This window comes from Pyrus communis, chromosome 15 (assembly GCF_041283825.1).
Source record: "Pyrus communis isolate YQ-2024b chromosome 15, ASM4128382v1, whole genome shotgun sequence".
Lineage (NCBI taxonomy): Eukaryota > Viridiplantae > Streptophyta > Magnoliopsida > Rosales > Rosaceae > Pyrus > Pyrus communis.
Window position 1 is genome coordinate 30,403,356 of NC_142579.1, and position 19,042 is coordinate 30,422,397.

A 19,042-nucleotide genomic window follows, 5' to 3' on the forward strand; every position below is an offset into this window, starting at 1 on the left:
ATTTTGTGGCCGTGTAAGGTAACTTCCAAGCTTGGGGACGAGATTTGGGGACGGAGATCTGAGCAGTGGCCACAAAAGAACCCTAGATCTGAATCCGGGTAAATTTAACGGTTTAGACTCGTATTAACGGGAAAATTAATCATGGATTTTTACAATTTTGGTCAAAAGATTAAGGTAGATTACAAATATAAACATTAGGGTTAAGGTCAATGATACAAGTAGGTTTTCCTCAACATGATGATACAACTATCCGTACAAGTATAGCAGCTATCAGTGCTTGAGTCACATCTTGTCCTCTACCAGTATGTGAATCACCTACAAAACTGAGGCCAGTTTCTACAATATGTAGACTGGATGCGGGTGCCCAAATGAGCAGGCGAGTCTCATGAACTAGGCCATTCATACACCTTCGAAAGCACAAGCAGACCATCACCCAGGGTTGAGTCTTTTCAGCCGGATAACTTGCGACATGTCCTCTTTAACTGAATTCCAACATGATAGATCTACTCATCGTCTAGTTCGTCAGGTACATGTAACTTCTCAATGTCAGCCTGTTGGAAAAGGAAGAGATGAGCCTCGGAGTGAAATGCGAATGAAAGATATGCTTGTGTTGCGATCAAAGCTACATGGAAAGTTATCGATAGTGGGTGTTAATAAAGAACAAGAAATATGCCCAAATCACCTTAATGGTAGCGACGTCAGTTGCGGATGGTTTCAAATCCAATGCATAACCGAAATGAAGCATCGCTTTCTCGTGCATATTACGCCGCTTGTAGATTTTACCCATCAGAGCGTACACACTACTTTCACGAGGAGAATATTCTTTAACCTCCTCTAAGACTGCTAGAGCTTCATCAAATTTTTCTAAGCTCATCAGTATACTAGCCTTATGATACATGGGAAGTGGATTCTTCTTGTCTGCTCTAATAGCCTTCTCCATCATCACTAGAGCTTCTGAGCTTCTCTGTCAATCGAAACAAATACATTTCAGATAACTGAATAAAAAACAAGAACCAGTTGTAAATAAGTAGACTTCCTGGAGACGCGAGAATGGTTATATGACCTTTAAAGCATGCAATGCTGAGGCAAGATACGTCATAATAACAGAAGAACGTGGATTAATTTGGAAAGCCGTTCGGAAGTGATGCTCTGAGAACTCAAATTTTTCTTGGCGATGATAAACCATTCCAAGCCCATACCAGGCATTATAATGCCTTGCATCAATACGAAGTGCAGTCTGATAGCTCTTTATTCCATTCTCAAAATCCTCTAGAGCTACATATCTGCAGATAAGGATAAATCGAAGACAACAGTAACTAGCTGATACAAGGTCAGAATTAACCATCAAATTACGGGAACGTCAATTTCTTGCATTAAAGGATGGAAGGAAGAAAAAGGCTGTTTCGTACTCGTGACCGCAAAGGGTATGTGCATATGTGAATCTTGAATTGACTTGAACTGCTCGCTGGAAAAATTTCAGAGCAGTTTCATGGTCTTTCTGCAAGCTATAGCAATTTCCCATTGCAACCCTGCAGTACCATTCAATAAGAATGAAAAGACGTGTCTTTACGACAGACAACAGATACTTAAAAGAAAACTGAGAATCTAATGACGTATTATTTCACAAAATTTAGATATAGCTACCACGACTGAGGAGCTAAGCGGTCCGTTGATATCAGTTCTTGAGCCAGGTAACTTAACTTCATATCTTCCTTCAAATGCTGCAAAGAGCAAGAATAACTTTCAGTGCAGCAATCAAACAATGGGCACCCGGTTATACTAGATGCATGCAGACTAAAAAAGCATGAATAAAGATTTAAAAACCTGTTTCTCAAGAAAAGGAAATCAGGGTTTTGGGAAAACAAAAATCACACCATCTGTTAACATTATAAGTACAAAGAATAACAGATACAAAAGTGTAGGAGTGAATTAAGCACCAAGCTCCATTCAGAATGATCGGGTGGAGTAAACCGACCATGTAATGTGTACAATAGACCCTCTTAAAAACACAACACACTTTTCCTAAATAGGAAAAAAGTGACACTGTTTTAATTTGAGATACATGATACATCACAGTGGAAACTCAGAATATATGATTACATAACATATGCATGCCTTCCTTTAAACTATTAACACTAAAGTAAGGAGAAAAGCTAAGCCAACAATGAAAATTAGTGCCAAGCTGAACTTAAGCAGGAAGCAGGATTCGCGGGACTGTGGAGCAACACTGACCATGTAATGTATAACGAAAGTATCCTCTGGAAACCACGTCACTGTTTTCCAGGACATAGGAAAAAACAAATTTTTTTCAAATTTTTTTGAGCAACGTCAGTTTGGGGACTCACATAAAGAACTGTAGAATACATATCCATTCCTTCTAAACTGTAAGGTGATGCCTGACGAGCAAGACTGAAGGCCCGATCAGCTTCTGAATAGTCTATCAATTCACAGTAAGCTTTTCCAACCTGCAAACGAAAAATGCCAAAATAGTCAATTATATGCAAGTGTTAAAATATGTGGGGGCAAAAATCATTCAAGGGAGCAGCTGCAAGGGATTTGACTGGGTGAACATGAAATTATTGAAAAATATAGGTTTCGGTATTGAAAAATCATGGAAGACTAAATAAAGCGTAACAAAAGAGAGAATGAAATATGTCTAAAGATGAGATAAACGGGTGACAAGACAAATTAATTAAGTTCTGATGACAATGAGAAATCAACAAATAGTAGAAATCTGTAAAATGCAGTGCAACGTCCAGTCTTTTTTATATCTGATGTGAAAGATATTATTTCTTATTAGTTTTTGAAACTAGCCAACTAAGTTATACAGACCTCCACCAATCAGATGTCACCAGTGTGGAAGAAAAACAGCAGAAAATAGGTGAATGGAATCCTGTACTTGGTACATGAATCCAGTGCTGTGTACAAGATCATCACTGCAGGAGACGATATAGAAATACAGCCAAGAAGTTTTCTATAAAATTTACCTGGGAAAGCACCCATCCTGTATTGTAATGCTTGTATGGAAGTTTGAGATAGACATCCAGTGCATCCTGCACAACACAGTCAATATTAGATAACAAAATATAACCTCAAACTAATAAAAAAAAAATTATAATCATTTTATTCCACAATAACTAAGCAGTACCTGGCATCTGTACATGCAGGAAAGTCTATAGCCTTCCCCAAGAGTTCTCAAAAGACTCAATATTTCTGAAGCTCCAGTGGCAACTCTTGAAACATTGATAATACCTCCAGTACTTGACAAGGTTCCTCCTTCTTGTTCAAGATATCTGGCATCACTAGAGGGAGTGAAACCAGAAGCTACTGCCGCAGTTGTTGAACGGGAATCATCGAATGTCTCGTTGCGCATTCCTAAATAGGACCCAAATTTGAAATTCACAACTATTAGCGGAAAATCCATTGGACATAACAAGCATTGAAGAATCAAGAGTATCCTTGAGCGGTAACATTTTACTTATACTATCCAGGAAATGCTATTAACCCTAAAAGAGCAAAGGAAGTGAAAAGACTTGAATCACTATAATCCAATTTGTTGTTCCTCTATTAACAGAAGAGAAGAAATTAAGTATATTGTTGATAAAATGACTTATTGTCCTGCTAATCTCTATACGGTAGTATGTTCACCATAAGACTGAGAAATGAGAAGATGCATCACCTTCATCAACATTTTCATTAGCCCATGGCTGCCCCTTACGATTTGCCAAGGAACGCGCAACAGAGCTCAGCTTGGAACTTCCAAGATATTTAGATGAATTGGTAGTTCCATTTCCGGCTGTCACACTTGCATTAGTGTTGGTCCCTGCTTCAGCAGCAAGTCTATTGCTCCGCCGGTTGCCAGAATCAAAAGACAACCTGCTTGAAATCTGAAAAGAGACGACAAATAATCTCATTAAGTCATTGACCTCAACCTTCCAGAAACAACATGAAAATGTGACCAGGTAACATACAGAGACAAGAAAACCCATTTATAACTAATTACTCAAATAAGGTGCCAAAGGCAACATCACCACCAAACAAATCACCTCATTGTAAGCCTAAATTAAACCAAAAAAAACAATAAAGCATATATTATACCCACATGATGACGTACATGCAATTCACACAATACTGAACTACATTACATATTCTCAAATAGTTAATTTATGTTAACAAGGAAAAGTACGAAATCAGTGACATTAAGAATTGTATCAATGGAAAGAAACTTTACTTAAATTATGAATAAGTGGAGCCTGTACCTTGCGGAGTTTTCCTTCATCAACAAACTTTCTTCTGGGGGCTTGAATTGTAGAGTTCACATTTGACTTTGGAGAGCTATCAGTACCCGTGTTTAGGTTTGGGCCATTTGGCTGACCAATTCTACACAGAGCTGGTGGAGCAACACCTGACAACTGAAAACAGGGACAGATCAGTGGTTATACAACAATTTCATATTTTTATTTTGACAAATATAAGTTTCAGTGTTTTATTTCAGGTGTCCATAAGCAACATTAGATGACAACTAAGTCTATAATTGAGTGATTATGTCCTAAAGATTCTAGCATTGAATTTGTTTTAGATCTGGTCCTTAATTATAGAGACGCAGGTGTTTATACATAACAGAAGACTGCAGAACCGGATTCTCAAAAGTTTATATTCTTCAAAATTCTCTTTGCTTTAAGGCTTTTGGAGATTTTTAAGGAGTATAATGAGTTCTTTTATGAATCTTGGTTAGCAATGTGCTTATTGGGGAGGTGTCTTAATCGGGAACCTTAGTTGCCTGCTGAGAAAAATTTCAGCAACCAAGTTTCCTCAGACCAGCCTCTCCTTCCTCCTTTTGACCGATATTCAAACCATAATTTGATTTACAAACCATAAATTTCTCCTACAGTCCAATGTCCTTCGTTAACAAGTTTCCAAATCCTAAAGCCAGGCATACCCATTTGTAGACCTACCCTACGTTATTTGGTCTGCTTTACAACAAAGAGACCAAACTTATCAGTAAAGAAACCAAACACTTCCTTTCAAGACAAAACCTAACTGAAGTGGTCCAGAGACACATAGTTACAAAGACAAAACAAACCTAATATCATTTGATACCAACAGTAAGATTAAGCAGTGGAAGAAAGGAAAAAGATACAGCAATAAATGCAAGACTACTGGAGCAAAATTGGAGGGGAAAACTTATATATACCTGCATGGGCATTGGTGAAGGAGTGTTAAAAAAAGATGAACCAGAACTGCCATTTACAGGCTGACCAGAAGCTCCTCCCAAACTAATATGAGAATTTCCAGACACATCTCTTATATTATTTCCTTGAACATGTTTGAATTGTCTCTGGTTAACATCTTCGGAGCTAAAGTTCCTACCAGAAACTAAACTGCAGTCCTCATTCAGGGTAAGTAAACTCTGAGAAGCTAATCCATGATGTAGATACTGTTTTTGTATGGAAAGAACAGCAGCTTCACCAAAAACTACAGCTGCTTCTTCAGCAGAGCCTGAAACAAAGGAAAATATAAAGCTCAACTTAAATATGCATCTGAAGGCACAAAATCACCATAAATAATCAACACAGAAGTTTTCGATTTTGTAAAACCATTGATTAACCAGTTGCCGAAATACTATATTGTTTTCTAAGATGCCATAATTTTATCAATAAAAAACATCAAAAGTAAATTGTGGACAAGGGTGCCACTCTGAAATTACATTCATAAAGAACAAAAAGCTCTAATCTGCCTAAACTATCATTTTCATGTATGTAACACTGTACAGACCTAATACGCACAGTTCTTCATATGCAGCCCACATACAAGGATCCATAGTCAAAGCCTGCTTAAAGTGATGGATGGCACTTTTCCTTCTGTCAGTATACCTAGAACAATACCAATAATACCAATTATAAGCAATAAAATCATGAAAGGCATGCATCACGCATATAAAATCTGATAAAGGAACAGAAAATGGGCATAATCATACAATCCAGCACACAAAAACTGTAAAAACGCAAATAGATACTTAAGTAGTTGCAAGATGATACACTACAAGTTCCACCCAAAGGGAGCAAACCTAACTTAATATAACACAACAAAGTCCTCCATCCCAAGAAACATGCAAGCAGAGAGACAGAGGGATCAGTTTAGAAGAGGAAACTCTGCCTAACACTACTAGGAGGAAGAAGATTCAAGCCTTAAGACCACAGAAGATATTTCTTGTAGGAACAACAACACTACTACTACTATTCACTTATATTACATGTGCATATGTTTTTTTTGGTACAGCCTCATAAAAATAGATTATGTCAAGCCATCATCACAAGCAAATCCATTTCAAGAAACTTATAAAGTATCCCTATAACAAAGGTAATGCATATACAAAAGCTCCAGAAGACAGGAGACAAACCTGTATATAAGCCCCAGAAGGTAATGACCAGCTGCACCATTTGGAACCTACCAAAGGAATAATGAGCAAGTCATCCACTGTTTAGACCACATGAACAGGCTGAAAACTGAATACCAATAACAACATTTGGAACACTAAGCAAAGATTACATAATGTTTAAGGGGTACATGCCATTCCTTTCAACCCAGTTTATGTTGAAAAAAGTGAAATATGTTTTAGGAAGCAAGACTTGAAAAAGTAAATATGTAAGCTTTACTTTAAAATAATGCTCCAAAGAAAGATAGATTTCAATACCTCTGCACCAGGCTCATTAGCAGGACATAATGCTGCTTCTGCTTCACCAAGAAGATCCATCTGAAAGCATGATATCGCAAACAAGTAGCGGGATTGAGCCACTTGTGTTCCTTCACAAATCAACATAGAGACGAAGAGAGGTCCATGTGCATGAGAAATACTATGATGAAAAAACAATAACTTGAACCAAAAACTGGAATTGAATGTATACTCAGACAGTATGTGATATGACTTGCTTACCCTTTAAAATATGGTATGCAGCATAAGCTTGATTGCTTTGCAAGTAACAGCCAGCTAACAACTGTAAATTCGTCTGCAATATAACAAACTTCATGTCAACTTTCGAAAATCCCATAACCGATCGGATTAATGCTAACAAAAAGAGCAGCACTGTAGACACTAAACCCCTTTAAGAAATCCCATTGTCAAAAAGCTCACACCTTCATCCTTCACTCCAAAAGAGCTACCATAAAAAATTTCCATCCACAGCTCCAATAATTCAAAGTTCATAAAATAAAATAAATAAAACTGAAGGCAAGTAATTAACCTTAAAAGAGAGCATTTTTTGCCAGAAAAAAGAAAATGTGAACTCTGGGTAAATACAAATATCCGAAAAATTCGAAATCAACAAAACCCAAGGTCTCAAATTACAGAACACTGAATTACTCAGGTATGAGTAAATTCCTCACGAAATGACAGGTAAATTAAACACGATGCGTCGATCAAGATAACAGAAGCGGTACGTTCCCCCAAACACTAGAAACAAGAAGAAATTTCATTCCGTATACGCCATAGTCCTCGTTTTCTCTTTCTTTCCTGGAATTTTCTCGGCAACCAAACAAGCAGGCGATGAAAGAAGGAGAGAGAGTGAAAGATTGGGTGGAAAAGAGGTACCTCGGAGGGGAACTCGGCGCAGAGGCGTTCGCATACGAAAATGGCGTTTCGGTGCATGAAATCGCGGAGACTGTGCTGGACACAGTCTCGGAGTATCGCTTCCATGGCTGCTGGTTCTGATTCGGAGAGGGGAGAGAGGGGTTTTGGCTTTGGGTTCAAAACAGGGCGGCACGTGTGATCTCCCGATTTCAAATCACGCGTTAGGCGACATTGCCTTCCGTTTTATTTATTTTTTTTCCTTCTCTTTTTCTTTGATTTCAAAATTACGTCCCAAAACGAAATAAAGCAAAAGCGGATAATCTTGCAACGGTCAAGAATAAAGAATTTGTTAGTTATTTCACGTATTTGATTTGAATTGGATTGTGGGTTGTATATTGTATATTGTATTTTAAGGAGAAGTGGATAATTCAGATCCGAATTATTTATTTCGTACATGTTGATAAGAAGACGTTATTATTTTTACTATAAAAATAGCTATAGAAGGGTAATTTTGCTATTTTAAAATTATTTTATGATGATGTCCACATAAAATTAATGAAATCCCACCGGTATTGGTTTTTGTGAAATGATTTTAAAACCATAGAGGGTTGTTTGTGATATGTTGCAAACATGAGAGAATTTTGTGAAAATGCAAAAAAAGCTTCATGAGGTGCACTGTTTTAAAAAGTCTCGTCCCGATTTTGGGCAAGACGTTTGGAAAAATCGGCTGGAAGCTAGGTGGCCCTAGTCGGTTTTTTTTTATATTTTTTATTAATTGTGTGCTTTTTTCTTTTTTGGTTTCATAGTGGTATACTTATAGAAATAGTGTACCTAATTTGCAAATGATGGATTTTCTACAAGTTCATCCAATACTCATGGAAATGGTGTACCTAATTTGCATTTTATCATTATTTTAATATTCATACAAGTATAGTTTTTTTTTTAGATGTAAATATGTACTTATTTACAGGATATATAATAAATTTACATAAATCCATCTAGACCGCCTAGGCGTTGGGCCCCTTCCCGCCACCCAACTAGCGCCTAGCGATGTTTGAAATCTTGATGAGGTGTATGTGTATGTGTATTAACTTGTCTACTTTGAGCATCTTAACTTTCATAAGTTTGTATCTAACTTGAATTTTCGCTAATCTGAATTTCTATAATCTGATTTTTAATTAAATAAAACTTAAAAATTTATGCCTCCAACGAGTTCCACCATTTTATGTGTAGGATTGAAGATATCCACTTCAACAACCAATAAGCACTTGAGAGACACTCCTCGACAGAACGTTGAAGATGTTAAAAAGGTGAAAACATCATTCGAGAAAAGAAAAAGAAAACAAATATGTTCAACCAATCGTATGAATTTGTCTTCAACTTGTTAATTATTGTTGCACAGTATACATATTTGATTGGTGTGAAGTTTTATTAGAAAAGATTTTTGATAGCTGAGTAGGATAAGAATATTTGAACTCTTATTTTCTTTCTTAATCTACCGATGTGGTATTTGTTAACACACTTCTTCACGGTAGACCCAATGAGTGAGTTACATGTAAAAAAATTTATACATCAGCAACTACATGGAGTTAAGAAGACTCACTCTACACGTGGGACCAAACGACCCACCATGCGCCCAAAAGGACCCCATCACATGGAATTACGAGCCTGGAACTAATACCATGTTAAATTATTAAAGAGACGGGCTAAATCTCAACTTCCAACAACATCAATCTATATCCAACGTGTTAATTACCACTTATACAATTCGGCATGTGTGAAATTTTATCATAAAATACCTTTGTAATATTTTCTCTTAAATTTTTTTACCGTCCAATCAAATAATTAAAGGAAAACTAATGAAAAAAACTTGAAAATTTTGAATTTTAATGATAAGGACAAAATAAAAGATAAAGTGAATAATACCAGAATTGGTTTTTTAATATAAAATTATGCTTTTTCGTTAAAATGATTTTAATAATTAAAGAGGATTAAAGGTCTGAAATTAAATGGTAAAAATGGTGTGCGGAGCGGAGCGCCACCCGAAACAAAAACCAACAAAAAACAAAGCTCAAAACGCAACCTAGCGAATACCGTTCACTTCAATGGCCGACCAGACTTTAGCGCCACCGCCGGATCCGAATCCCAAAGAGCACGACGATCAGACGGCGGAGGATGATTCTTCCTCGACGGTCCTCGACCTCACCAGCTTCCAGCTCCATGACCTCGACTCGGTCGAGTTACCGCCGAGTCTAACTGAGTTAGACCTAACGGCGAACCGCCTCACCAGCTTGGACACTCGGATTGCGAACCTCTCCAACCTCAAAAAGCTCTCACTCCGTCAGAACCTCATCGATGACGCCGCCGTCGAACCGATCTCCGGCTCGGACGCCCTCTCCGGTCTCGAGGTAAATAAAATTAAAACGTGATTTACTTGGCGGTTTGTCTGGTTCCCGGGAAAATAATTAAATGTGATTTTCGTGGCGGTTTTGTTTGGTTCCCCAGGAAAATAAATTAAAATGTGATTATCTCGGTGGTTTGTTTGGTTCCCGGGAAAATAAAATTAAATGTGATTTCCTTGGCGGTCTGTTTGGTTCCCGGGAAAATTAACAGTTTTGAGGAATGCAGGAGTTGGTGCTGAGGGATAATAAGTTGGGGAAAATACCAGATGTTAGCATATTCACGAAGCTTCTGGTTTTCGACTTTTCTTTCAACGAGATTACGTCGTTACATGGATTGTCCAAGGTCACCAGTACCCTCAAGGAGCTCTACGTGTCGAAAAATGAAGTTACCAAGATTGAAGAAATTGAGCACCTCCATGAGCTTCTGATTCTCGAGCTCGGTTCGAATCGATTGCGGGTTAGTTCTCTTGAGCATTTGAGATTATGTACGTGGAAATTATTGATAATGTAGCAAAACTAGCATCTGATTTGGTATGATTGTACGATGAAATGCGGAATCAGGTGATGGAGAGTTTGCAGAACATGACAAAGTTGCAGGAGCTGTGGCTGGGGCGGAATCGGATTAAGGTGGTGAATTTGTGTGGGTTGAAATGCATCAAGAAGCTGAGCTTGCAGAGCAATCGGTTAACTTCAATGACGGGATTTGAGGTAAATGATTGGTTTACCGTGATTTGTTTGAGGCAGAAATCTCAAGTGCATTTGTTGTATAAATATTGAAACTTTCTATCGCTCCACCTTCTGCAGGAGTGTGTTGCTCTAGAGGAGTTGTACTTAAGCCATAATGGTATTTCGAAAATGGAAGGCCTCTCAATGTTAGTCAACCTACGTGTCTTGGATGTATCGAATAATAAGCTAACATCAGTGGAGAGTATTGAAAACCTTACAGTGTATGTTTGGACCCCTTTGTTGCTATTCGTTTGATGTTGTTTTGTCTTGTCTTTTCTACCCTTTAATGGGAATCTTGTGTTATAGGTTAGAAGATCTATGGCTTAATGACAACAGCATAGAGACAGTTGAAGGCTTTGCCGAGGTTGTTGCTGGTTCTAGAGAGAAGCTCACTACAATCTATCTCGAAAATAACCCATGTGTATGTTTATCTGTAACTTGCAGACGTGGTATATAAGTTTTACTATCGTATTCTTTCAACATGCTTAGATTTGTTTAAGGAAGTTCAAAAGTAGTGTGTTCATAAATGCTAAGCGGTATGCTAGAGTTCATGCAAGTCTCATGCTTTAAGTGTAGTGGCGAAACGCACATGTTCATTGAGAGTGCAATGTCTGGGTGGAGAAAAAGGGAAAATCCTGTAGGCTAAATTAGCTATAATATATATACATGTTTATATCTTCTAGGGTTTCATGTGCAGTAGTATCATGAAGGCAAACCATACTAGGTGTCTATGAACTGGTGTATGGTAAATGATTGACAAGAGCTCTTACTTTCTAGTAACGAAGAAGCCTGACGAGCACTTTTCCTGTTAACGACATACATATATATGTGATTGGTTCTACATCTTCCTTCTTGTGTTGATACGATATTTTATGTGTGTCGCCAAATGTCTTTCATACACTTTAAGATTAGTTATATTTGGTCTTTCATCTCCCATTTCAGGCAAAGTCTCCAAACTATGCTACTGCCTTGAGACAAATCTTCCCAAACATAGAGCAAATTGATTCTCATGTATTTTCTTAAAAAGTTTTTATGGCTTCAGCTCTCTCAACATAATTATCATGAAGCACTCAATGTACAAAACCGCGATGTAGGTATTCTTTCTCGACTATTTATGCTAGCCCAGTTATTCTAGTTGTGCCTCCTTAAAATGAACTTTTATTTGTAATATTCTTCTCATGGATGTTGTTCGCAGGCAAACTGTGGTTTTGGAGGCCGCTTCCGGAGTGCCAGAGTGCTGAATTTCAAATGAATAGAGATAAATTGCTAAACCATGGATGGCTCAAGAACTCACCTGGAAAATAATTAAAACGATCTTTTCGTGTTGTTTACTGAAGTTGTTTTGTGTTATTTAAACAACCCTCTTACTCTTTTCCATCTCCTCGTACCGAGTTTAGGCGTGTAATACATCATTTTTGGATGCCAAGCAAGAAGGTGCTTTTTAACTTGCAGCTTTAATAACAGTTTTACTTCTCCATCAACCTCCACATTCCCATTTCGTTGTTGATCTATAAAATGGTGCACAATCGTACGTTACGTTGCAGTCAGTTGCGTACGTTGCCGCAGTCGCCATTGAGTACTCGCAATGTTTTGTTGTTCCTCCAACACAAATTGCCGATCGCACAGCAGAGATCGCAGGAAATTTTGCATCAGTCGCATGAGCAACGCATATATCACAATTTCTTATGCCAATCATGCACTGGCGAACACAAAGAAACATACGTAGGGATGATAAAACGACATCACACAAATACAAGTTCGACGTTTTTCGTCACAATCTTAGGCAGTCAAATTCTGTCGAGAACTGAAGTGCCAAAATCATAGGCAATCCACAAAACCGAAATAGATATGTAACTTCAAAGAGTTAATACAAATCAACTTTGAAAATTGCAGTTCAGAACAGCTTAGCGACCCCTTTCGAAGCCAATACGAGACCTGCTGGAGCCGCCTTCATAGCCATCTCTCATGGAAGACCCGGCACTTGCTCTCATTGTCCCTCCTGTTCCAACCTTATCGAGGGCTTTCTTGCCGCCCTTCTTCACCTCTGTCAAGAACTGGTCAAGACCAAATGGATCGGCTTCTTCAACAGCATCCTTCTCAAACTCGACCGGTCTATCTCTTGGCCCTGCCCTCTCAGCAGCTCCTCCAAATCCTCTGTCGGGTTTGAAGCGATCAGTCTTCATAATCTTATCCAACTGCTCATCAGCGCCACCATACATTTCACCATCAACATCCTTCTTAGGCCTGTATAGAGTTGAGAGTGTCGGCTGAGCAGTAAACAAGCCCTTGTCATAAACATTGTACTGGTCATCAGTGGCAAACCCTGAGTCCATTCCTTTCTCCTGGTTGAATAGCCTCTGATCATACATAACCTCTCCCCCTTTGCCTGCTCCCGCAGAAGCCATGCCAAGGGCAACTTTCTCACTAATATCACGATCTCTATCTCTCGTAATTTTACTTTTCTTCCCCATTGCTACATCTTTGGCCTCCAACCTTCTCTCCCTTTCCCTCTCTTTGCGCCGCTCCTCGCGAATTTTCTCCCGCCGCATCTTTTCTTCTCTTTCCTCCCTTGTCTCCTTTGGATAATCAGTTTCCTTTTCCCTTGTTGGACGCTCATAATCCCCTCTAATATCAGTATCCATGGCTGTTCTGTCAGAAGCCATTGGAACGGCCGCAGGGGGTGCAGCACCTGTTCTCTCGGAACGAGCTTTCTGTGCTAATGCCCTCAACTCCTGCTCTTTCTTTTCCTTCTCCTTCATCAACATTTCCTTCTGAACTTTAGATCTCATAGCAACTGCCTCTCTAGCCTTCTGCTCCGCTACATACAAAGACTCAGAGAGCTTTGCAAAATTATCATTGATCTGAACATCTTGAAGGCCTCTCCCATCAGCTGCAAGACGTTTGTCCAATGGAATTGTATACCCCTTCGGGTTCTTCCAGTTTGAAATGCAAGGTGGAATTTTCCAATCCTGTTGGTCTTTCACAGTCACCGGCCGAGGAGGGGAATGCATGACCGGCACAGGTGGGGATCCAGAAGCCCTTGGTACACGCTTATGCTTGAACTTAGGAGGCTCAAGTGGATCCACAGGCATCTCCATCATCCTGATAATCCTCTCCTTGGCACCAGAATTAAATGCCTCTGATTTCTGAGACGGTTTATACTTGATATATTGCGATTCTGACGACTGCTTGGCCACATTTTTCGGCTGTGCAGCGCTCAATCTCACATTCACAATCTTCTCAAGTGCAGCCTTTGTTTCTGCCGTCGTTTCTTCAATCACCTTCTGCTCCTCCTCATCCTCGTCCTCTTCCATCTCCTCTTCCGCATCCTTCAAAATTTTCGGCACAATATCCTTATGTTGAGAATACACAATCTTTCTCGAGTTCTCATTCTGTTTAACAATGGCATCATACGCAATCTCCCCATTGGCATCAACTGAAACCGGAAGAATTTTTGTCCCAGGTTTCGACACCTTGTCCCGGCCCATGCCAAGAGGGTACTGAGCTATGTGAATCTCCGGGAAAGCGCCACCTTCCCCGAAGTCCTCCACCTTCCTAGGAACAAAGCCTTGGCGCTTCAAGTACTGAGGCACAGGATTAGGTTTAACGACAGCAGCAGATCTTTCCGCCTCGGAAGAACTGAACCGCTGCCGGAACCACGGATCGCTCGAGTGGTCATAGTATGTCGTTGTGGATGCCGTTGGCGGCGGAATCAGCTCCTTCAGAGACGTCATGGCGACAAATCTCCTCTTCTTCCAATCCCAAACTGTTCCAATCGAACAAATACCAGAATAAATAAAAAAATAAAAACCTTCGAAATACAAAAAATAAACAAAGCAATCGAATTCATAGATTCTAATCAATGCCCAATCAGATTGAACTCATATTATTCAAATTAACAATAAAATATTAATCAAGCAAGCAATAATTTAAGATTAATTTACTCTGAGAACGCGATTGGAACAGGAATTATGAAAAACCCTAACCTTCGAACAGGAGAAAAATAAGAACAACTGAATTGGGAAAAATAAAATAGCCGAGGGAGAGAATCGAATGCTAACCTTATTGCCAGCGGAAGGGTTTCTGAGCTTTCTGTGTTGGTCGAAGAGGGCTTTGTGAGATTGGGCGGTGGTTTAATCGATCGATGGAGACGAAGGGAAAGGGCTAATGGCTGCTTCCTTGTATATATAAATGGTCAATTTCACTAATAGTCCCTGTGATTATTTGGATTTCATTTTTGTCCCTATAGTTTTTTCTATTATAATTTTGTCCTTAAATTTATAGTTTTGTTTTCACTTCAAATAAGTTGATATTTTCATTCATTTTTTGTCCACATTTTCATTTTTTTGAAAAATCTAGTTGGGGGCAAGGAACTTGTAGCTTAGTTTGATAAAAGCATTCATCTTTACTTGCTGTCTTTATTTCGATTTCTCCTTCCCCCTTCTTTACTCCTAAAAAATTAGAGTTGTAAAAGTTATGGTCTTTGCAGAAATAATGAAATTATAAGGATGAAAATGAAACAACGAACGTCAAAATTAAGATAAAATACAAAGACGATTAATGTAATTTAGTTGTAGAATTATATAAGTTTAGTATCTCTTTTTATTTGGAGACCAAGGGTTAATATACACCTTGGTGACACATAATGTGCTTTCCATGTTTTGGACACAATGAAAAATTATAATTTTTTTTATCAAACGATGGATTTGTTACATTAGATGTTAGATTAGGGAGTCGACAGAGTTCAAACTCGAGCCGTAATGCAAAAACAACATTCATCTCAACTACTGTGGTAAAGAGCCACTTGCACTCTCAAAATTTTAATTGACTCACTCCAATATTGAAACACCTATCAACATTACTTTCTCCAAAATATCAAGACTGAAAGTGTTTTTTTTTTATAAAAGTGAATTCTAATGCTTTTAGAAATCAAAAGTAATTTTGTCAAAATGCTTATTTTAAAAGCAACTTTCAAATAAGTCCAACATTTATATTGCCTGACTAAATTTTCTTCGTCTGTACAGCTCGAAAATCTCATTGTGATTTATAAAAACTTAAAGCCATGCCTCACAATCCATAAAATAAAGTCATACCTCACATTTTTTTTGTTATATATTTACTCGGACAAACTATTTCCACTCCCCTTCATAAAACCTCCTTCATCTCCTCTCTAATGCTCATTCACTCCTTTCTAATTTACCTGAACAGAAAATTATTCAAGATTAACATTGTGTATATGCGGTTGATACATCGTTAACATTTAATTGATATGTTTTGGTGTCTTATCAATATAACGTCACACTATAAAAAAAAATATCTTAAAAACACGTGATAGCAAATTTATGTCCACTGCTCTCTGTATTTGAGTAAACAAACAATCTCAAAACTTTTACAATGTGAAATACTCAAGAATGCAATTGTGTCAATGAACGAATGAGGAGCTCAAACTCGAATACTAACGACATAAGGATCTGATAATGATAACAACCCTACAAATAATACAACCCAAAATCAACCCAAGTTAACCTGAATTGACTTGACTTATTAGGTTATATTCATATTTCCTTTCCAACCCGACAACCCGATTAACTCGAGCCCAAACAATGAATTGCACGACTACCCGTTAAACCCTACTCCACTTATCGTATCACGCCACGTGATATACTGCGTAGCAATAAACCAATCACGAGCTTTTGCTCTTTTTGCAGTGTCCCCAATTAACTCTAACAAAATGCCACGTATATATGCGCAAAAGACACTAACCTCATTTAATTTAATATTGAAATAATAATTAATAGAAAGATAATGTTTGACACACCCCAACCCAGAAAGTCCACTTGGACCCTGAATCGAGCTGTGCTGGCCGACACCTGGAATGTGACGAAACCATAAAATGTGATAGTGTATAAAAAGTGAATAAATTTGAATCTAAAAGTGTCTAAGTACCAGAGTGCGTTACGAGTGGGAGCGAACCCATATCACACCCGATGTCAGAGCATAGGTAAGGTACAGTAGTGCGGGTAAGAATCATACCCTCAGAATTATCCATCAATACTAAGATTCGCCACAAATTCTTGTCGATAGAAACTCAGCAGCTAAAACCTGGAGTGCACCAAACAGAAGGTGTGAGTAAGCAATAAAACCAAACTTCCCAAAGTTATTACCTCTCTAAAAGTAATGCCCCTAATTGTAAAACTCGTATCGTTTTCCATAAGACAGTACAACATATATACATATATCCAAACCATACTCAGAAATGACCAAAACCACGGTTTGCCATCAACTCCACCATACATTAATAAGTAGGCCAAATGAACTAAATCAATACAAAGTGATATATCAGTCAGAGTCATCTAAAATGACATGTACAACTTATCCATATCTCGTCAATCATGGCTAGCATATAAGTCGGAGTCACCTATAGTGACATGTACGACTTATCCATATCTCATCAATCATGGCTAGCATATAAGTCGGAGTCACCTATAGTGACCTGTACGACTTATCCATATCTCATCAATCATGGCTAGCATATAAGTCGGAGTCACCTATAGTGACCTGTACGACTTATCCATATCTCATCAATCCTGACTAGCATATAAGTCGGAGTCACCTATAGTGACCTGTACGACTTATCCATATCTCATCAATCATGGCTAGCATATAAGTCGGAGTCACCTATAGTGACCTGTACGACTTATCCATATCTCATCAATCCTGACTAGCATATAAGTCGGAGTCACCTATAGTGACCTGTACGACTTATCCATATCTCATCAATCATGGTTATCATATAAGTCGGAGTCACCTATAGTGACTTGTACGACTTATCCATATCTCATCAATCATGGTTAGCATATAAGTCGGAGTCACTTATAGTGACCTGTACGACTTATCCATATCTCATCAATCCTGGCTAGCCAATAGCTCAATAAGTATACCTGCACACGAGTCGGAACCACCTAAAGTGGTCTGTACGACAGGACTGGGTGTAAATAAATACGCTCAAGTGCTACGATCACGTGAAGACTGGGCGAATAATCGCAGGTCACCTACGAGTCGGAACCACCTAAAGTGGTCTGTACGACAAGATTGTGCACCTACTTTGAATCCAAGGTGAGCATAAGGTGCGAGAGGTGAACATCACGTGAAGGACTGTGCCCTGGCCACGGGCGGGAGCACTAACACCGGGGTGCAGGTTTATGAGCTATACTATATCTCAACACAATCGTACTCACTACCATCACTAACATCAACATGTACTCACCTGAAGCTTACCTGGGTGTCATGCGTCCACCTTTGCACTTGAAAGCATTCCCAATAATTATATGCAAGTAGTATACATATGGATATACCATGATGCAATCTAACACTCAACCATGTTGTAGCATTTTCAATTATAAACTATACAGTATGAAATGTACAATCAATAACGCTCTACTCCCGAACTACTTATTTTCAGGGATAATTATCCATGATAACCCAATTAACACTAATTAACTAACTAATTCACAAAACTAAAACTTGTCTTTATCAATTTCCTTCGCATTACTCAATTTCCCAAATAAGGTTTTTGTCTTAAATATTTTATGGTTGCATCTAACGTCTCGTTAGACTGCCTACGTACCCTGGACATGGATCAAGCTATTCGTAGTTCATATAGGTACTTCAAGCATTCACAATAATTATACGAAGGTAATATGCCTAATCAATTTAAAAGTGTTGATAAAACTCTCAACAATATGTACGATAAAAAGGAAAAAATCCACTCACCTGGAGTCCACGCTATGATTCTCTAGCGCATGCATCGAGGCGTCCTGAATGATTGGTCCCTGTGACCAATTATCAAATCACATCTCAGAACTCTTATCCGAAGAATACGTAATTCACATAAAACACAACCTCAACGACATTCTAAAATAGTTTGAGACCCATTGACCACAAGTCAACCGTCGATCAAATATCGACGGTAAGGTTTACAACCCTGTATAACTTGACCCGGAAGATCCGCATATCAGATTTCCAATCCGCAACTCCCAACGATCCACAATATGTTTCTAGAATAACATATTAAAATTTCATTACGATCCAACGGTCAGATCTCCGCCAATTGCCTAAAACAAGTGGCCGTGGACATTTATTTTACTAACTTACAAATCCAATTCAGGAAGATCCGTAAGTCGGATTCCCGATCCATAAATTCCTATGCTCTTTAAATATTACGTATTATAATGTATCCAATTTTGGTGACGATCCAACGGTCGGATCATCGATTCACATTTTTATCAAGTAACGTATCGTAACGAATTTAGGTTCCAACCATCAACCTACGTCATTCAAATGACAA

General features: G+C 38.4%; 3 protein-coding genes across 6 annotated transcripts; 1 reads left to right on the plus strand and 2 right to left on the minus strand.

The window, feature by feature from the left end:
- Positions 1-99: 99 nt before the first annotated feature.
- On the minus strand, positions 100-7,841 carry LOC137741328 (cell division cycle protein 27 homolog B). The gene is made up of 16 exons (XM_068481052.2): positions 7,589-7,841; positions 6,935-7,007; positions 6,695-6,804; positions 6,401-6,447; positions 5,776-5,873; positions 5,195-5,499; positions 4,260-4,412; positions 3,680-3,887; positions 3,149-3,375; positions 2,988-3,053; positions 2,346-2,465; positions 1,645-1,721; positions 1,410-1,529; positions 1,064-1,283; positions 683-964; positions 100-551 (listed from the first exon to the last, which is right to left on the minus strand). The coding sequence occupies exons 1-16, from the start codon at positions 7,691-7,693 to the stop codon at positions 504-506; spliced, it is 2,259 nt and encodes a 752-aa protein (XP_068337153.1). The 5' UTR covers positions 7,694-7,841; the 3' UTR covers positions 100-503.
- A 1,726-nt stretch (positions 7,842-9,567) lies between these two features.
- Positions 9,568-12,176, plus strand: LOC137733776 (protein phosphatase 1 regulatory inhibitor subunit PPP1R7 homolog). 4 transcript variants are annotated; one of them, XM_088685712.1, is made up of 7 exons: positions 9,568-9,975; positions 10,196-10,426; positions 10,531-10,677; positions 10,774-10,916; positions 11,002-11,116; positions 11,738-11,789; positions 11,891-12,176. In XM_088685712.1, exons 1-7 carry the CDS (start codon positions 9,673-9,675, stop codon positions 11,998-12,000), a joined length of 1,101 nt encoding a protein of 366 aa, XP_088541838.1. In that variant the 5' UTR covers positions 9,568-9,672; the 3' UTR covers positions 12,001-12,176. The 4 variants fall into 4 exon arrangements, with proteins under 4 accessions (XP_088541838.1, XP_068329068.1, XP_068329064.1 ...); XM_068472967.2 differs by having other exon boundaries at positions 9,569-9,975; positions 11,638-11,789; XM_068472963.2 differs by having other exon boundaries at positions 9,569-9,975; positions 11,638-11,785.
- A 233-nt stretch (positions 12,177-12,409) lies between these two features.
- LOC137733768 (SNW/SKI-interacting protein) lies at positions 12,410-14,920 on the minus strand. Its single transcript, XM_068472952.2, has 2 exons — positions 14,757-14,920; positions 12,410-14,461 (listed from the first exon to the last, which is right to left on the minus strand). Exon 2 carries the CDS (start codon positions 14,427-14,429, stop codon positions 12,600-12,602), a length of 1,830 nt encoding a protein of 609 aa, XP_068329053.1. The 5' UTR covers positions 14,430-14,461; positions 14,757-14,920; the 3' UTR covers positions 12,410-12,599.
- Positions 14,921-19,042: the final 4,122 nt, after the last annotated feature.

Coding starts and splice junctions, on each gene's coding strand:
- LOC137741328 (XM_068481052.2), bottom strand. CDS start 7,693: ATGGAAGCGATACTCCGAGACTGTGTCCAGCACAGTCTCCGCGATTTC. Junction 5,500..5,775: donor TGAAGAACTGTGCGTATTAG/GTCTGTACAGTG, acceptor CCTTTGTTTCAG/GCTCTGCTGAAGAAGCAGCT. Junction 3,888..4,259: donor ATGAAGGAAAACTCCGCAAG/GTACAGGCTCCA, acceptor GTCTCTTTTCAG/ATTTCAAGCAGGTTGTCTTT.
- LOC137733776 (XM_088685712.1), top strand. CDS start 9,673: ATGGCCGACCAGACTTTAGCGCCACCGCCGGATCCGAATCCCAAAGAG. Junction 10,678..10,773: donor CTTCAATGACGGGATTTGAG/GTAAATGATTGG, acceptor CACCTTCTGCAG/GAGTGTGTTGCTCTAGAGGA. Junction 11,790..11,890: donor TGTACAAAACCGCGATGTAG/GTATTCTTTCTC, acceptor TGTTGTTCGCAG/GCAAACTGTGGTTTTGGAGG.
- LOC137733768 (XM_068472952.2), bottom strand. CDS start 14,429: ATGACGTCTCTGAAGGAGCTGATTCCGCCGCCAACGGCATCCACAACG.